We start from the raw sequence: 19,200 nt of genomic DNA on the forward strand, positions 1-19,200 counted from the left end.
AGGAATACAAACTCTTTTAACTTTTATTTTTCAACTTTAAGAATTTTTATGAGCTTACGTATAGACAGATAGGCTGTTCAGCTTCTTCCATTGTTGACTCTTTTATATCTTTGTAACCCAAAGTCGTAGAACTTTTAAATGTCAAACTATGAATTAGGTTACACCAAATTAATTCACGGTAGCTAGCACCATGATCGAGCAGAACAATTGTGTGACCAATCAGGATATGGATTTTTTTATTAAAAATGATTTTCTAAAACTTATATCTCGAAACAATAATAATGTATACAATTGTGTTTGTAGGTACAGATCAACCCGTCAATTTCTTCCTATGAGATTATTACAGAGGAGCAATCTGCAGAGAACTTAATAGAACAAGATGAAAACTTGGAAACATAGTTGAGAACTTAATAGAACAAGATGAAAACTTGGAACATAATTAAGAACATTATAGTTATTGATGTGAACTTGGAAACATAATTGAAAACTTAATAGAACAAGATGAAAACTTGGAACATAGTTGAGAACTTCATAGTTATTGATATGAACAATTAGAGACATGATAGAATAGAGGACGTGATAGTTAGTAAATACCAGCATGGGAACATACTGGAGGACGGAATAATTAGTGATTTAAAGCTGGTGACAAAATAAAGAACGTGATAGTGATTTAAACATAAGTGAGAACTTGATACTTAATAATTTGAACTTGGAGGCTTAAACAAGAAAGTGAGAAATGGTGAAATAAACTGGAATAAAATTTAGATAATGATAAAGAGAGGTATAAACTCAGAGACATATATATACCGAGGACGTATTAATAGCTATGTGATATTAGCTTTGATTATACATAATAAAGGAAGCGATAATCAGTGATGATATGAACTGCAAACCAAAGCTTAAATGACAAATCACACCAAGACCTCATCAGTACATGAATATGCTTTCTCACATTCACTCTGGGCCCTTATTTCTTCGTATTTAGAGTTGTAAAATTATATATTAAGATGTATACTAAAATCAAATACCTGGTTTTAACTCTTGTTCTAGCAGCCTGCATTCTTCTAGTCCGAAGACAACCTGAATTGAGTATCATTAATTCTCAATATGAGGTAAAACAAATTGTAAACTGTTCTTTTATCGATCATATCACGGTTAGGGGAAAGGGGTCCACCCCCACCCCCATGCTTTTTGGTTTAAACATATGGCTATAAGGGAGGTTGGAGTCGGTGTTTTAAAAAAAATCAGAAACAGTAAATAATTATTTTATTAATTAATCTACAGATCTAAAATTAATTATTTGAAAAGCGCTTGTGTGTCACATACATATCACATATTAATATTTGTCAAAAGTAAAAATGAGTATTTTTTTATAGCCTACCTTGCACCATAACCATTAAGAATAGAGGTCTAATTTTTTATAGCCTACCTTGCACCTTAACCATTAAGAATAGAGGTCTAATTTTTTATAGCCTACCTTGCACCATAACCATTAAGAATAGAGGTCTAATTTTTTATAGCCTACCTTGCACCATAACCATTAAGAATAGAGGTCTAATTTTTTATAGCCTACCTTGCACCATAACCATTAAGAATAGAGGTCTAATTTTGAAAATATCGTCTAGGGAAATGTATCACACACCCCTTTCTCAACTTAAAGGGCAATATCAAAGGGAGGGGTGGAACATCACCCCCCCCCCACATCTATATCAGACAAAAATATCCAAATCGGGAGAGGGTTAATCTTTTAATCATGGGGAATCTAAAACGAATGAATTAATTACAAATAAATATTGTAACCCTAATCTAGGCGAGAAAGTTTTAAGAAGAATATTTTCTCCCAATTTTTTTTTAAATATAAAATTAGCACAAAAATAGTCTTTTCTTCAAAACAGATTGCAGAGTTTGAATTCAAGTAGCTCAATCCATATACATTCAACAACTCCGTGTTTATTGAGTCTAAAAATCGTCTTCATATTCCACAGTATTAAGGTTCTGTATATTTATAGATGGCTAAGAAATCAGTTACACCTTCACCCTCTCATCTTAAACCACAGAAACCCCTAATAAACACCTCGGCAAAAGAAACTCTGGAAAAGTTGTCTGGACCAGGGAAGAAAGCCGGAAAAAAGGATTTGCCAAAACGAATTCTATTCTGGAACGATTTCTATGGAAGCCGGAACTACGGGTTCTGCTGTGGAAGGAATCCGTTCCGTAAAGCTAAATGTCCGGTCTGGAACTGTCAGGTAAACAGATTTGTTCAAAATATCATTTTTTTGGTTGATTCGATTATTTTTTGCCAAATTTATTTTCTTATATTATTGTATACATAGCTCGAGAACCAAGCATTGTTTAAACCCAGCTAAGAACATTATATCGTGGTTCTACCTAGTTCTCCAATAGGCAAAGGATTTTTGTAAGTTATTCTTGGAAATCCAAACAGACAAACATAAACTACTACTTTATATAGATATATTTAGATGATCAAATACATTTCCTCAGTCTGTTTGTTCTAAATACACATGAAGGTTCAACAATTGTCCAGTCAATTTTTGTTTCATGATTTGAGATATTTATCAATAAACACAAGAAAATCGGTCAAATGCACAAAAATGTTTGAATAAAGGTGTCTGTAATAGTAATTCCATGTAGATCAAAATTAAGATCTAAATTCCTTATCAAATTACTCTCCTGTCCGTACAAAGAGAATAGAATATATAGAGAGGAATTTACTAGAAAAAAGTGTAAAACGGCCATTTTGTTGTACTGTTTCCATACTGCAGGTGTACTTCAGATATTTATGCTATACAACCTGTTGAGCCCTGGATTATCATTTAATAGAAAATCTAAAATTATTGTTAAAAGAAACCCAAATTATGAAATAGGCTGGTTTCATAATTGACCAAAAATCATTTCACATAGACTCTATGCCTTCCACTTTACAAACGATGATTTTCCGTTATAATTATAAATCAAATGATGTTTTTATTCACCTAATTCATTAAAAAGTTTATTTAACAGTTTAAAAAATTCGAAATTGAAATTAATAGTCTAGGGAGCATACTGTATTAATGTACTCTACTGCATATAATTTGTGAACATTTACATGATTTGTACACTTTGAACTCCCTTTCAGGCTGAAAGGGACTGAAAAAATTCATACCGAGAGATTCTTTTAATTCCTCTCTATATATTCTATTCTCTGTGTCCGTATTTAAAAGTATAATATGGAAGCAAATTTTGGAATAATTTAGAAGATAAAAATATTTTCAAAGATTCATGTTATTCAGTAAATTATGATAATGAGTTTTGTTCTAAATTGTTGAATTTTTTAATTATGGAATGTTTCTAAAATTGGTTTATGTTCCAAAACGCGTCCAAGATTGCATGGTATTCGTGATATGTGCAAAAAAGGAAAACCTTGAATTGTTTCTAAAATTATACGTTTTTTTATTGAAAATGGACACTCACGCACAGTTTTAATTTTAGAAAAGAAGTAAATAGCGAATTATTTGGATAAGTATAAGTTCTCTTAAAATTCAGTGATGGTGATGGACCAAACCTCTATAGAGTAAAAAGTAGATGTTCCACATTTATTGAAAATATATTTCGGTCTCGTCAGTTCTAGCGATAATAACCATCAAAATCGATAAAAAATTTAAATAGTTAAAAACCACAAGAAAATAAACAAACAAAAAGTTTTAAAAACAAAAATTTGGCTGTAAAATGGACATAAGGGAAACGAACTCAGATGAGATGGAAAAAAGATAATTTGCGAATATTCACTTTAAAAATTTTTTAAATGTTTAGATGTATGTGTATAGAGTGGTGGTGGGGGTCGATCTAATTAACGAACTTTCACGTAAATCAGGGGGAGGGGGGCGGCTTGTTTAAGGAGGGGTATTTAAACCTTTTAAAGAATTGGATATAAACAATACTCTTTTTTAAAAAGTTCTCGTCGTACTAAATAATATGTTGGAAATAGCTTCTTTAATCAATATACACTCTCGACACAGGAACGAGTTACAGTGATAACCAGAAAACAATGGAAACATTATGGCAATACTTAAATGTAATTGATGTTGTTTAAAAGAAAATTATTTTACTCGACACTTATTACATCACTAATTTAGGGAAATGGGTCTGTTTACGCTGCATCTTTGCTGTCTCTCATGCTCATTGACCTTTTTAAAGTTATAACTTATTTCAAAAAGTCGTCTTCCTATTTCAGAGTTTTCTGGTTATCACTGTACTAAAACGTTGATCATAATATTTGTGCCCATGCAAACCCGGCACTCAATTTCAGGTTTGGAACATAAGCCCGGTTTGGAACTTTCTTCCCCTGCAAAGGGATTAGACAATCAGAGTTTGTGACAAAGATTCAATTCCTGTCTAGAAAATTTCGGAAAGTTTATAGATGAATCATTTTACGCATTAATGTGCGAAAAAAAGTTCCTTAGTCTACAGTGATTTAGTAATAGGACTTTCCATAAATAATACTTAAACGTAAATATTCAAAATTTAAAGTTTTTTTCCTTCAGCATGCGAATATATTGTCCGAAATGGAAAACAAGCAAAGGATTTTTCAAGCATAAAATTGTAAATTTTCTCAAACATGAAGATTTGCAAGCTTGAAGATGAGGGGATTGGACAACAAAATAAAGATTGAAAAAATATTATTTAGACAACAAAATTTCGAAATGAAAGCTTGGAGACAATAGATGCAATTGTGTTCCATCAAAGAAAGTTAAAAACTGACGACTTGCCAGCAAAAAGGTAGGCAGCTCAGCTCAGCTCATGATTTTTGAACCAAACCAAATCAAATTTTATTATTCTCCTAAATGCAAATGGACTTGTCATGTCTTGGCAAATAAAACAAAGTTGTGCACGTTTAAATTCTATTACGAGAGTAGAGGGGGGATTGAAGGTTTCAAAAAATTCTAATATTGTTAATTTTGTCAGGTTCCCCAGCCAACAGTACGTTTTCTTATCCCTTGAATCTCCGAGTTATAAAGAGAAAATTGTTTACAAACAATGGAACCAGTTCTTTAATCTAACCATGACGTACAGGTGGGTTTCTTACAATAATAATTAATTAATTAATAAATGCGCAAATTATCTTATATCTTTTCATTTAATATCATGAATATTCGTAATTTAACTTTAAAATTGTTAAACTAAACTTTAAATTTATCTTTAAATCTTTACCCTTTTTGATCAAATCTTGTCGCAAACGTAACTTTGCTTTTTAATCTTTTTCTAAATTTTCAATCTCTAATTATACTTATTTGATAAATTAAAAATCTGTGTGGTAAATAAAATTTCCTTAAAATTTTAATTTTTCTTATCTGCTCATTCTCTTTTTCAAATCCCATTATTTTGATAATCGTGAAAAGTATGGAATGGACAAGTTTGTTCATAATAGTTCATACTATATTGAAGTGCCAGGCGGTTTTGAAGAAAAAAAATAGTTTACTATTATAATGCGATATTTAAACAAATCATTATTTAGACCTAAACATTACTATATTTTTTTTCATATTTTATCTCCTAAATCTATATAATGAAGACCAATTTATTTTTTTTAAACAATATAAAAAATTGCTATTTTTCCAAAAGGTTATTTTAGATTTATCATTTAATTGCAACATTCATAAGGTTTAAATATCAGAGTTGCTGCTGAAAAAAAATCCTGGAAAATAAAGAAAAAATTTCAAATATGAGAGTGAAATCTTAAGTTTTAAGCTACAATGCAAGGATTTAATGCAAGAAAAGTTATTTCAGAGGTGTCCGCATCTTTTGTACTGCAGTATACTGTCACTGGGCGGTAATGTAAACACAAGACGGATGTCGAAGCCTGACATGGGATCCATCTTTCACATAAATAATCAATGAAATATTCTGGTCATAGCAAACTAGTATGTCAATTATCAAAATTATCAAAATTCAATGCTTTTAACCTCCTTGGATACTAAACGAACACTGAGGCATCTATTCTTGTTTACAAATTCCGCCCAGAGAGAACTGGTTTCAATATGTACGCAGAGTTTACGGAACTGCAATTAACTTTCCTTGCATTACATTCTTGAGAATGAGGAACTCCTTAACTGCTCAACAGTTGAATCATTTTTCGAAGTGTCTTCTTTATACACAAGATTTTGCGCTTAGAATTAGGTTGTATCCTATATATCTGATATTGGAGCGTGCAAAGTGCAGTCAGCTAGATATCTATTTATCTAGAACTATGCCCCTTAAACCTCTTACAAGAATAGAGAAGAGAAATCTGAACTAAATGAAGTGCAATATCCCATATTTTATCCAAGCTGTTTAGTATGTCCTAGGGGGGGGGGAATGAGGGAGGGGGTGCAGAGCCACCATGAGCCATGCAAAATGACCTCCGGGGGCCTCCTGATACGCAGAATTTTCTCCATACCGCACGAAACCATCTCCGTACGCATATCTCTGGCTATGTCTCCTTACTTCTGCCATTTCGTTTCCCACGCCCCGCACTTTAATTATATTTTTTTAAACAAATTTTGTATGTATTATGTATTATAAAAAACTATTAAAATATTGATATTGTATAAAAACAGGTTTTTGGTTGATGTAAAAACCAAATATTTTAAAATGGAGACCAAATTGCGGGGCTTGGATGTCATTCTGCGTATCAGAAGGCTCCAAAGGCCATTTCGCGGGGTTCTTGGCGGCCCTGCACCACCTTCTTTGAGGAACTGGGTTGGATATATATTTCTATCTATCTATCTATCTATCTAGTATCCACTGCTGGAAGAGAAACATCAAATTCTTCAAATATCTCAACATAAAATATTCTTCTTCTCATTTTCCATATTACATTCTACCCACACAAAACATACATATATTGCAAGAAGTGAGGTTTAACCACAAGAGGGGTTTAGCCATGAATTTACAAAGATTAAGATAGAACCTACATGATATGCATGGTTGCAAAGGAATTGAGTCTTTGCCACAAACTCTGATTTTCTAATCACTATATCTTTGGAACCAAATGTTGCATACCTTAGATATTTCGAACTATGAATTCTGTTAGATCAAATAATCTGAGTTTGAAATATCAAAGGTTTACAACATCGAGTTCTAAAGATATTGTGGTTTAAATATTTGATTTTGTTCCAAAGACTCAATTCCTTTGCAAAAAAATTATATCAAATGAACTGAGTTTTTTCACAAACTCTAATTTTCTAGCTCCTTTAACTTTGCAACCTTTGATGTTTCAAACTATACTACTTCTAAAGGTCTTAAGTTTTAATCATCAAAGGTTAACAACATCGGGTTGCAAAGCTATAAGGATTTTAAAATTTGAGTTTGTGGCAAAAGCTCAATTCCCTTTCACTTAGTCTCTGTTTTTTTGTTTATGCTTTTAATTAAACAAAAATGAACTGATTTGATAGGATCACAAAAATTTAAACTTACAGAGTGAAATTTAGCTTTGATAGAATCTTGAAAAAATTCAAAATATCTATGGGGTGCACCATGAGGTTGCAAAGAAATAGAGATTATGAAGATTTAATTAGTGGCAAGTAATCATCTCCCTTGTAGAACAGAAGAGAAAGGTTTTAACAGAGCAAAGCGCACATAGATCCAGACTACTATAAAAAGTTGCATCATGTTTAAGTTTAGGCTGCGTGGGTCAACTCTAAAGTGTCGCAACACCTTGGCTTTTATTTCACGTCATCAACCACACTTAATTTTTTTTTGTGGCCAGACAATATGTACATTAGAACTATAAAGATCTTGCATCATTTTCAGATTAAAAAACATATCGAAAAAATGTTTTTGTTTGAGCTTGCAATCTTTGATTCACTGTGAACCAACTTTTCAGATTAATTAATTATCTTTCATTTAGATTTATAAATGAGCGTTGATAAAAACGTGAACAAAATAAAAGAATGTTTTTGGGAATTCCTAAAATTCAAGTTATGAATGAAAATAATACTTGCTGTTACATTTACAGGCTTGATTCTGATGTACCCATGCCATATGGAACTGTAGTGAAGACGACATCGAGAAACAAAACAGCTTTTGGATTGGAAATCCTCGAAGAGAAAACCGGTTTGGCGGCCTGGTTCGTCTCACACTGTAATACAGTTTCCCAGCGAGAACTAGTTGTAAAGAAACTTATGAAGCATCTACCTGACAACAGTGTACATGTAAGATACTGGCTATTTAAAAAATATTATAATAATATTCAAAATGTCTGCAAAATTGAAAATAATCTTTTTGTAATACCTTTCAGAAAAAACAGCTGTTGGTGTATTATAATTTACAAATATTAAAAACTTAAATTTTGCAGCTGCCCATTTCGCCTAGTCATATAAATGTTAAAATGAGCCTAAGAGGTGTTTATGATATTTTTGTATCTAAAAAGTCGTATGAAAATACGGTTTATCTGCATTCGCAATGAAGAGAGATATCAAAGCGGTTTAAAAAAACTGTAGAAAAGAAATAGTACAGGTGGGTTTAAATTTTCGTGACCTGACCCTTTAAAAATGTAATATTTATATTTATGGTTCATGTGGTACATTGAAATGTAATATTTAGATTTATGGTTCATGTGGTACATTGAAATGTAATATTTAGATTTATGGTTCATGTGGTACATTGAAATGTAATATTTAGATTTATGGTTCATGTGGTACATTGAAATGTAATGATAAAGAGGAATGCTGGAAAATGGTTTCCAAGTCCTACAAATTCTACTTTTCTCTAGAAAACTCAATATGTAAGGTTGGTAATTTAAATACTATTGTTTTCTCTATTGTGACGTTTCTAGTTATTTCAATTACACTTGCTGTGTCATATAATGTTTGACCTGTAGAATAATGTTCATATCAAAGTTTTTTATAGTTTCTCTGCGTCCTAACATTGTTACACTATCTGAGAATGAACAAAACAAATTTTAGACACCATTGACTTGATTTTTAAGCGCTAATTTTGAAATTCTTTTTTGTGTTGATTATCAAAATTTGAGTTAGAAAATACTAAGGTTTATAAAAACCGATCCCTACGAATTTTGCTCAGAAATTTGTTTAAAAGTAGCTGGTAGAATTTCTGCGTCGCAATTACCAAAACACAAAGGCCAAATTTAAAATTATTCAGCTTGAAAAAACTAAAGACAAGAATAAATAAAAATCCTGACCAAACCCATCAATAGGACCTCACAAGTAAGTTGCGTAAATCTTTTTAAGTTGCCTAAAGCGAAACTTTTAACCTACGGATCGTGAATTTCAGAGCAAAAATGCTGACTAAAAATTAAATAACAAATAAAATATTTTTTCCGAAAAATGGTAGAATGAAGTAATTTTTCAATTTAGGATTATGTGACAGAGAAACTTTTTGAAGCTATGAAGTATAACGTAATCCCTGTGGTTTTAGGTGAAAATTAACATAGAAAACCCTAAACAAATAATCATATTGATACTTTTGAGATAAAAAAGAACAATTCAAAATTTTAAATGTCATTAAAGATTTAACTTGTATCTGATTTATTTCTAAAACTATGGCAAGAGGTCAAAACTTTTGTTTTGTAAGTCCCGAATGAGACCTACAGACAACTAGTTTTGTAAGTTCCGAATGAGACCTACGGACAACTAGTTTTGTAAGTTCCGAATGAGACCAACGGACTAGTTTTGTAAGTCTCGAATGAAACCTAAGGACAACTAGTTTTGTAAGTTCCGAATGAGACCTACGGAAAACTAGTTTTGTAAGTTCCGAAAGAGACCTACGGACAAATAGTTTTGTAAGTCCAAAATGAGACCTACAGACAACCAGTTGTGTAAGTTCCGAATGAGACCTCCGGACAACTAGTTTTGTTAGTTCCGAATGAGACCTACGGACATCTAGGTTTGTAAATTCCGAATGAGACCTACAGACAACTAGTTTTGTAAGTTCTGAATGAGACCTCAGCTGACAACTAGTGTTGTAAGTTTCGAAGGATACCTATGACCAACTAGTTTTTAAAGTCCCAAATGAGACCTACGGACAACTAGTTTTGTAATTCCCGAATGAGATCTACGGAGAACTAGATTTATAAGTCCAGAATGAGACCTACGGACAACTAGTTTTGTAAGTTCTGAATGAGACCTACGGACAACTAGTTTTGTAAGTCCTGAATGAGACCTACGGACAACTAGTTTTGTAAGTCCCAAATGGGATCTACGGAGAACAAGTTTTGTAAGTCCAGAATGAGACCTATACGGCCAACTAGTTTTTAAAGTCCTGAATGAGACCTACGGACAACTAGTTTTGTAAGTCCTGAATCAGACCTACAGCTGATATCATAATTGAACATATACAAGTGGATATTCAAGGGATGTAAATAGCTCTAATTTAACGATAGGTTTGACCCTGGAAATTTAAAATATTAAATTGGGTATTAAGATCAAGGGTTGAAGAAGAGCTCTATTTTACACAAAAATTTTTGAAAATAAAAAAAATGATAAAGAGATAAAAATTAATATTACATTCTGTTTTGAAGAGCATCGTTGTGAATAATGAGTTCTTGAAATTAAGTATACAGTCACTTTAAAAATTCTATCTAAAGACTACATATTTTGTGATATTAAAAAACATTAAAAAGGCATTTTTTATGTGGTTTTATGTAAATAACAACAAGAAAAATACCACATAAAAATAAATTAATATATTTGTGGAAATTTACATTTATTTAATGGCTATAATGGAAAACTCTTCAATTTATCAAAATGATTGAAAATGAATATTTTATTAGTAGATTTGGTTTAACAGTACGAAGACATTATTGGGACACTGGCGTTGATTTTTAAATTATATAATTTTTTATTTTTATATTTATTTGTATCCAAAAAACACCAAAACGTCTGAACCGATTTGGTCCAAATTGAAAAGTTGTACTCCCAAAAATCTTGAAATTTCTTAACAATTGAATACTTGCCGATAAGATTCGAAAAAATCTGCAAAATCTTTATAAAATTTTTGTTTTTCAATGTCTGATGAAATATGATTAAGGAATTAGATAAGTGCACACACTAAGATCTGTCGTTGGTATTTTCATATTTCTAATTTCATCATCGGAATGTTTTGAAGTTTTACAAAACCCTCTGAAAATAGAAAAATGGTAAATTGCTTTCGAATTAAAAATGAACCACCCCCCCCCTCTCTCTCTGCATTAGCACAATCAGAAAAAGATTAATTGCTCACATAAATATCCAAAAATAACTAAAACCTGAAATCAAACAAGCCGAATACTTTATTAATGAGAAACCCTAATTTAATATTCTCCTGGTGAAACGTCAGCAGAGGAGAAAACAATTAATTTGAAAAGGACCAAATATATAATTTTCTAATGATATTGATCAATAAAATTATCTATTTGTGACAAACTTTAATATTAAAAATAGAAAAACATATAAAAGAAGTACAAAGGTCTTTGATTCTATTGTTTAATTTCTAAATCTTTCTTAACGGGGTAAAAAATTTTGGTTTATAAGGAAAACTTCAAACAAACAGTTTACTTTTACTCCGACAAATATCTTTCCAAATACCGGTAAATTTTCAAGGGATTTTTACGATTTTAACGTTTCTGAACTCAGTGTTCTTAATTTAAGTTACAATGACTTGATTTACATAAAGAAAGGAAAAATCTGAATCAGTTTGAAAATTATAAAAAAAATTCTCAAATCTGTTTTTAAAATGTTTCACAGAAAACTTAGGAACTGGTGCAAGTTGGATTTGATCATTCTAATTTTTAAAAAAATGGCTAAATATAGTTATACCCTTAGGTAAGGGGAGATCAAGAGAAAATGGATGGAGAGGAGTTAAGATATGTCTGAATATATTTGTATGCAGTTCTGATACTTTCCTAGGTGGTGCAGATTATGCTGATATGTTACCTCCCAAATCCTTTATTAACGTTGAGGACTTCAAGTCTATTAAAGAACTGGGTAAGAAAGCTTTTTATTGATAATCATTACAGATAAAAAAAAAGTCATAACTGTTCTAAAGTATTTTTGGATGAGGGTTTTCAGCAAGAAAAAAAGGAATTGAGTCTTTGCAAAAGATTCAAAGTTTTCAATCTTATAATCTTTGCAATCTACTTGTGTAAATCTTTGGTATTTCAAACTTAAAATATTTAAATATCTAAAATCTCTCAGGAAACATTTAAACCGACTATATATATGCTCCTCCGATGGCGAAGATGTCCGGGTATATAAATCTGGACTTTTGATGGACATCCACATGTCAAAGACTAAATGTTTGCAGGGCTACGACATTGGGTTGCAAAGATATAGGGATTATAAAGTCTGAGTTAGTTGAAAATATTTTCATTTCTAGAAAAAATCAAATTTGGTTTGTATGTTTATTTAGGGGAATATTTAACGTTCCTGGACAGAACCCCGGACGAGTATCTCAAGTATTTTAAATGGAAGACGAGCCACGAAGTTTTGAATTCAAAAAAAGATATAAATGCGGCATTCTGTCGACTCTGCGCTAAACTCCACGAGGATCCTAAACATAAAAGTATAGGAGATCTTGAGGACTGGTGGGTTACTCAATCCAAATGTAGAAATTAAAATGTATATTGTCTATTTTGTTTTTTAAATAAAAAAAATATCCAGAATTCGACAATAAATGTTTAAAATATATCTCAGAAGAAAAGACCATATTGAAAAATTCTTGTTTATCGAATTTTTTAACGGCAAAAAATTTAGGAGAAGAGGTCAGTTTGTTTTCTGGGTTTTTCTGTTTATTTTAAGTACACAATTTGCATAGCATTTATCAATAACAATTGAATTATACCTAAATATCCCTCATAAACAAACTCTTCCTTTAAAGTCCTTTAAACTTCCCCCTCCTCTCGCCTCTAAATCCCCATTTGTCCATGTTTCCCTTCCTCTCTCCCCTCCTATATATTGTTCCGTCTAATCCCAAGAGGGGATGATAATCCGAAACTCTGGTTTGAAGTAGGGCAGGGCGTAATCACGTTTTTTGTAGTTAACAGTATTTTAGTTTGGGAAAGAAAAAGAAGAATACACCCCACAAAATATAACATTATATAGTCCTTATGTATCTCATTTCTGATTTTATTGACCTTTGATATTTTAAACTGAATTCAGCTGGAGGAAAGTAGTCTTTAGTTTATTTTCGAATATATTAGAACTGTTTTGAGATTGTTCAAAGATTTTTTGGTTGATGTTTTGGGTTCCTTTTGGGATGTTTTGAGAGTGGTTTGGGAATTTTGATATGTTTTGAGAGTGGTTTCGGAATTTAGGGATATTTTGAGAGTGGTTTGGGAATTTTGGGATGTTTTGAGAGTGGTTTTAGAATTTTGGGACTTTTTTAGAGTGGTTTGGGAATTTCGGAAAGTTTTGAGATCAGTATAGGAATGTTATGAGATTTTTATGTGAATGTCATTGGTTTTAGAATATTTCAAGATTGTTTCTGGAATATTTAAGAATTATTATCAGATTTTATGGTAAAATATTGAAAATATATGATATAGATTTTGGCTTGGATTAGGACTGGGAATGCATTGAGAACATTTTGGGATTTTCCAGATTGTTTTGCAAATGTTTGGAACGTTTTGATAACGCAATAATTCAAAACTGTGAACTAAATAAGAAACGTGCCCAGCCCTAGTTTAAACAGTCTTGTTCTGCTTAGCATAAATTAGGCTCAATCCAGCTATATACTATAAAATATATAGAAGTTATGCCATTGCTTTGATAAAAGAAATATATACTAATATACTTACTTTCCTAGTCTTAATATAACTTATTTGATTTGAATTATTGGTTGTCTCTATAAAACGTTATTAAATTGTAGCAAAAAATTTGCGACGTCTTTTATAATAAACTCAACCAGTAACATCAATCAAACGCCACTATTAAAAATTAAATATCATAATTAATCATTAAATACCTAAAATGGTAATCTATGAGTCGATATACACACAAATGTTTGGCTAAAATGTTTGGAATATTTCATAAGTGTATAAGTGTGTGTATGTACACATTGCATGTAGTCTAATTTGATCTAATTTGACATGAAGTGGGGGGGGGGGGGCATTGAACATTGAACATTCAATAAAACATTGATTATGTACAGAAGACAATGATTGTAAGGTAGAGAACCATGGTAAACTACTGAATAAATAATGAAAATAGTTTCACCTTGTTTACTGGTCAGTTCCCAATCCAACCCTCAGACAAACAACAAGAAAATTTTTTTTCTAGTTGATTTTTAACATTCAACCCTGAACGGGTTGGAAGAAAAACGAAATATATTTTAAGGCCTAAATAAAACACATACAACAAACTCTAACATTGTGCATTGTGCAAAAAGTATGTTTTTGATTTGTCCCGTCAGCCAGGACATTTACTTGTTTATATGTGGAAAGATATTTTTTCTTTGAGGGACAAAATGAAAATTATACGTTCAAAAGACTTACCTTTAAAGTTGATCCTGTCATCAGATATCTTTTGTAATTATTCTGTCCTCAAATCTAGTCTTTCTCGCAGGAACTGAGTTTTTGCCACAAACTCAAATTTTATCATCCCTATGTCCTGAGTCCAAAATGAATTTGAGCCGCGTCTAAAATCCGCCAAAAACCGGCTTCAATTGAGCGCTGGCTTAAATCTTGAAACAGTGAATATGATTTTAAGTAGAACCAACCATATTTGAGCCACGGCTTAAATTTAAGTCGCGGCTCAAATTCTTTAAATTCGGCCTCTGATGGTGTCAATCTTGAACTTAGAATATTTGATCATGCAGAATACATTGCTTGAAATATTAAAGCTGCACGGCATTGGGTTGCAAGATTAGGGATAAAAAATATTAGAGTTTGTGGTAAGAACTCAGTTCATTTGTTTGTAATTACCAATGTAAATTTTACATTGGACCAAACCAACGTTTTCCGGTCCTAACTTCCTATATTTACCATTTAGAGTTATTTGAATTGTAATGTTTAATTCAGAGATGGCATTGGCTTTTCAACATGCCTTGTATCGACTCATGTATTTAGAAATTACGAAGATATTAAAAATTCAGAAAATCTGGATGAAACAGGGTTGCCCACAAACTGACGAGAATTTAATGGAGACCTTAAACTTTTAATATAAAACGGGCTAAAGGTTTTAATTTGTCTGTTGCCTTATTTATTGGCTTAAAATGACATAAAAAATGAGTTCACTACGAAAGGAACACACCAAGAATTTAAAACATATAAGACTTTAAGATTTCCATAAGGTAGTCTCTGAAGTCTTATCCTTTGTAGGAAAACCTGTATTTGGAAATAAAAAACATTTCTCATTACGATTTAGGTGTTAAAGAGGCAGCCCACATTTTAAAAATCTCATTGAGGTTTGATGCACTGGGTGACTTAATTTTAATTTTTAAACCACATTCTAAAATGTTATACTTCAATAGGAATATACAAATTTTAAAATAAATACAAATATCAACTTTTTAAAATGTATTCAGTTGAATCAATAATTAAGTTGATTTGAATAGTTTAAGAGAATATCAATATTGACTAATGTTGGGTTTAAGGATTTGAATATTTTAAGAGAATATCAATATTGAATAATGTTGAGTTTAAGGATATGAATATTTTAAGAGAATATCAATAGTGAATAATGTTGGGTTTAAGGATTTGAATAGTTTAAGAGAATATCAATATTGAATAATGTTGGGTTTAAGGATTTAAATAGTTTAAGAGAATATCAATATTGAATAATGTTGGGTTTCAGGATTTAAATAGTTTAAGAGAATATCAATATTGAATAATGTTGGGTTTAAGACTGGTTTCAGTTCTCTGCCTCCTGCTAGCAGTAGATCTCAGTATGCAGCAAGCAAGCACTAATGCGCCACCTGCATCAGGCCTTAAGTAATTAAAATATTTATTTTTAAATTAAAAGCACTGATTTTAATAACTGGACCCATATTACATTGTTGCATGTTCATTGGACAATTTCTTTTTAAATCAAAACTTGAGACAAACAGTTCAGTCGTCTTCCTATTCCACCAAATAATGGGTCTTACTGTGTTTATTTATGTTGAAGACTTGAAAATTTATTTAATGGAGTGATATCAAGACCTTTTTCTTTTGCCATCACATTATAAAGGGAATTTTCTCTGCGCTGTTTTTTATATGAAAATAGGGGTTATTACATGTGTTACATGTTTATATATAGATTATATTTTATAATATTTATCTTTTTTAGAAAACGTTTTAACGGATTTCGAAAAATGTGAGTGGTGCGCGGCATTCTTAGATAGTTGCGCAAGCGACAAGAGAAATAATCAAATTCTAAACAAATTAATTAAAAAATATTATAAAACATAAACTATATACAAATGTGGCGAAAGATAATCGATGACTATAGGTTGTAATATCTGAATGATTTGTTTGAAATTAAATTGATTTTTTACGGTCTAAGTCATATGTTGCAATTTTCTGAATTTGTATGGGCACTAAGTTATTCGGTATGAGACGTCTTTAACAATTTTCTCCTTATAAACGCAACAGATAGAAGTAGAATTAGTAGCGATCAAAAGCGCTTTTTTATCGCATTAAGCCTATACCCCCTTTCATTTTTCGCGAACACTCCCTTTAAAGGGATATCTAAATAACTTCAAAACCTAATTATTTTACTTAAGGTGTTTCCAATGCGGAGGCAAGGATAACAAGTGTGACTCTATGGAAAGTTTAGGAGCTGAGGTGACTTGTAAAGCTGGATCATATACCTGCCTTGTCGCCAAAAGTAAGTCAATCTAAAAAAATTTATATAGGTTAATGTTCTAGAATGTATAGGTATAAGCACCTATAACGTTAACGTTGAACGTTCACGTTTTAAAGAATATACCCAAACGTTACCTATTACTGTAACGTAACATACAAAAATGACATTTTACGTTACATTACATGATCGTTAACATCTCTAGATACCCATTTCTAAAGCTGAGTGAAGGGAAACTCCCGGTAACAGTGTTTGTATACTCCTTGCTAGTGTATTATGCGGTTTATGGAAACTTAGTTTCCCGCTGTAAAAAAAAGAATATCTACGAAATGCTTGATCAGACAAAAGTTTCAAGGGTACCGATTTAAATCAGACATGCCATATATTTAAAAATATAAATATAAATGTAAATAAAAAGTTACTTTAAATAACGTTTACAGTCCCTTTAGTGGTTTTGTATTTATAAATCTATGTCAGTCAAAAGTAAGAGGTTTCTTGATATATGGATTATGGATGGCTCTACTTTAACTTTTAAACTGGACTTTCAACAAAAATGGACTCATTGAATATATCATATTAAGGTTCTGATGCTGTTTATAGACGGTGTGGTAACCCTGCTGAAGTAAACCCTGAATGCTAAGTTTATCATATTAAGGTTCTGATGCTGTATATAGACGGTGTGGTAACCCTGTTGAAGTGAACCTTAAGTGCTTAATGTATTATAATAAGGATCTGATTCTGTATATAGACGGTGTGCTAACCCTGCTGAAGTAAACCCTGAGTGCTAAGTGTATCATATTAAGAATCTGATGCTGTTTATAGACGATGTTGAAACCCTGCTGAAGTAAACCCTAAGTGCTAAGTGTATCATATTAAGGTTCTGATGCTGTATATAGACAGTGTGGTAATCCAACTGAAGTAAACCCTGAGTGCTAAGTGTATCATAATAAGGTTTTGATGCTGTATATAGACGGTGTGGTAACCCTGCTGAATTGAACCCTGAATGCTAAGTATATCATATTAAGGTTCTGATGCTGTATATAGACGGTGTGGTAACCCTGTTGAAGTGAACCTTAAGTGCTTAATGTATTATAATAAGGTTCTGATGCTGTATATAGACGGTGTGCTAACCCTGCTGAAGTAAACCCTGAGTGCTAAGTGTATCATATTAAGGTTCTGATGCTGTTTATAGACAGTGTGGTAATCCAACTGAAGTAAACCCTGAATGCTAAGTTTATCATATTAAGGATCTGATGCTGTATATAGACGGTGTGGTAAGCCTGCTGAAATAACCCTTGAGTGCTAAGTATATCATATTAAGGTTCCGATGCTGTATATAGACGGTGTGGTAACCCTGCTGAAGTAAACCCTGAGTGCACTAAGATTGCAGTTGGAACCCTGTCTGTAGCTGATGCTGAGGCCTGCTGGTGTGAGGTATTATTACAGGATTATGGATGCTGAAATAACTCCTGTTCACTTGATGTACCAGGCCGACTATGAGGCAACTTAAGCCAGTTTTACAGCAAAATCGAATTGTGCAGCACCAGACGAGTCTGCATCCCGTTATTTATAAATATCCATTTCTGCACTTTTAATTTCAAAATTAAATAAAATTGTCAAATTATTGAAAATCCAAAATTCAAAAAAAAATTGGGCAATTTTATCTTTAATTCTAGTTTTTTAAGTCCTTTTTAATTGCTTATTTGACAAAAATTATTAATAAATACTAAGAATGTAAATTATTGATTAAAACCCAGAAAATCTTGATAAAAATGTGGCAAAAATTGTTTTATATTTCAGCAAATTCTTCAATTTCAAAACTCGTGAAAACTCCATTTTTTCTTGCAAGTTTTTGCCGAGTTTAGGCTAGATAAAATCTGGAAATTTGAACCTACTTTGAAATATTTTGATTTTAGGAGGATCTGTGTAATGGAAGCATGAAGGTTACTGGAATATCTGCACTTCTCCTAGTTTTTATCATCAAACTAGTTTAATTATACTTTTCATCTCAAACTTCTCGTAAAACAATTGAGTCTTTTCCGCGAACACTTATTTTCTAATTCCCTTATCTTTGCAACCCAATATCGCAGACCTTAAGTGTGTCAAACTATGAAATATGTTTGATTAAATAAACTATGTTTGAAATTTCAAAGAAGTACACCATCAGGTTTAGAAGATACAGGGATAATAAATATTGAGTTTGTTGCAAAGACTCAATTTCTTTCTGCCGAATATTTTAACAAAAGTGGCTTTGCACATAAAAGTAATATTTAACCATAAAAAAATATGCACGATATTTAATTAAAGATATCACTGTTAATCTAAAGTACGTAAAAACAAAAAAGAATGTATAATCTTTGCCTGCACTGAGTTTTTAATACATTGAACTGAATAAATAGATATTACAAATACATTTTGAATTGGCAGAAACAAAAAAAGGATT

The 19,200-nt window shown here is 31.5% G+C and overlaps 2 protein-coding genes across 3 annotated transcripts; both read left to right on the forward strand.

Annotated features, from left to right (window-relative positions):
• The first annotated feature begins 304 nt into the window (after window positions 1-304).
• On the forward strand, window positions 305-12,637 carry LOC111700156 (alpha-(1,3)-fucosyltransferase C). The gene is made up of 9 exons (XM_023470981.1): window positions 305-1,112; window positions 2,010-2,246; window positions 4,685-4,776; window positions 4,963-5,070; window positions 7,994-8,189; window positions 8,659-8,766; window positions 9,354-9,414; window positions 11,883-11,960; window positions 12,385-12,637. Exons 1-9 carry the CDS (start codon window positions 1,008-1,010, stop codon window positions 12,588-12,590), a joined length of 1,191 nt encoding a protein of 396 aa, XP_023326749.1. The 5' UTR covers window positions 305-1,007; the 3' UTR covers window positions 12,591-12,637.
• A 3,100-nt stretch (window positions 12,638-15,737) lies between these two features.
• LOC111700145 (uncharacterized) lies at window positions 15,738-18,882 on the forward strand. 2 transcript variants are annotated; one of them, XM_023470964.1, is made up of 4 exons: window positions 15,748-15,904; window positions 16,678-16,781; window positions 18,079-18,191; window positions 18,674-18,882. In XM_023470964.1, exons 1-4 carry the CDS (start codon window positions 15,804-15,806, stop codon window positions 18,749-18,751), a joined length of 396 nt encoding a protein of 131 aa, XP_023326732.1. In that variant the 5' UTR covers window positions 15,748-15,803; the 3' UTR covers window positions 18,752-18,882. The 2 variants fall into 2 exon arrangements, with proteins under 2 accessions (XP_023326733.1, XP_023326732.1); XM_023470965.1 differs by lacking the exons at window positions 18,079-18,191; window positions 18,674-18,882 and adding an exon at window positions 17,413-17,546 and having other exon boundaries at window positions 15,738-15,904.
• The last annotated feature ends 318 nt before the right edge of the window (window positions 18,883-19,200 follow it).

Source organism: Eurytemora carolleeae, unplaced genomic scaffold (genome assembly GCF_000591075.1).
Source record: "Eurytemora carolleeae unplaced genomic scaffold, Eaff_2.0 scaffold342, whole genome shotgun sequence".
NCBI lineage: Eukaryota > Metazoa > Arthropoda > Copepoda > Calanoida > Temoridae > Eurytemora > Eurytemora carolleeae.

Coding starts and splice junctions, on each gene's coding strand:
- LOC111700145 (XM_023470964.1), top strand. CDS start 15,804: ATGTTGGGTTTAAGACTGGTTTCAGTTCTCTGCCTCCTGCTAGCAGTA. Junction 16,782..18,078: donor TACCTGCCTTGTCGCCAAAA/GTAAGTCAATCT, acceptor TATCATATTAAG/GTTCCGATGCTGTATATAGA. Junction 18,192..18,673: donor CTGAGGCCTGCTGGTGTGAG/GTATTATTACAG, acceptor TTTTGATTTTAG/GAGGATCTGTGTAATGGAAG.
- LOC111700156 (XM_023470981.1), top strand. CDS start 1,008: ATGTATACTAAAATCAAATACCTGGTTTTAACTCTTGTTCTAGCAGCC. Junction 1,113..2,009: donor TCATTAATTCTCAATATGAG/GTAAAACAAATT, acceptor GTATATTTATAG/ATGGCTAAGAAATCAGTTAC. Junction 8,767..9,353: donor TAGAAAACTCAATATGTAAG/GTTGGTAATTTA, acceptor TTTTCAATTTAG/GATTATGTGACAGAGAAACT.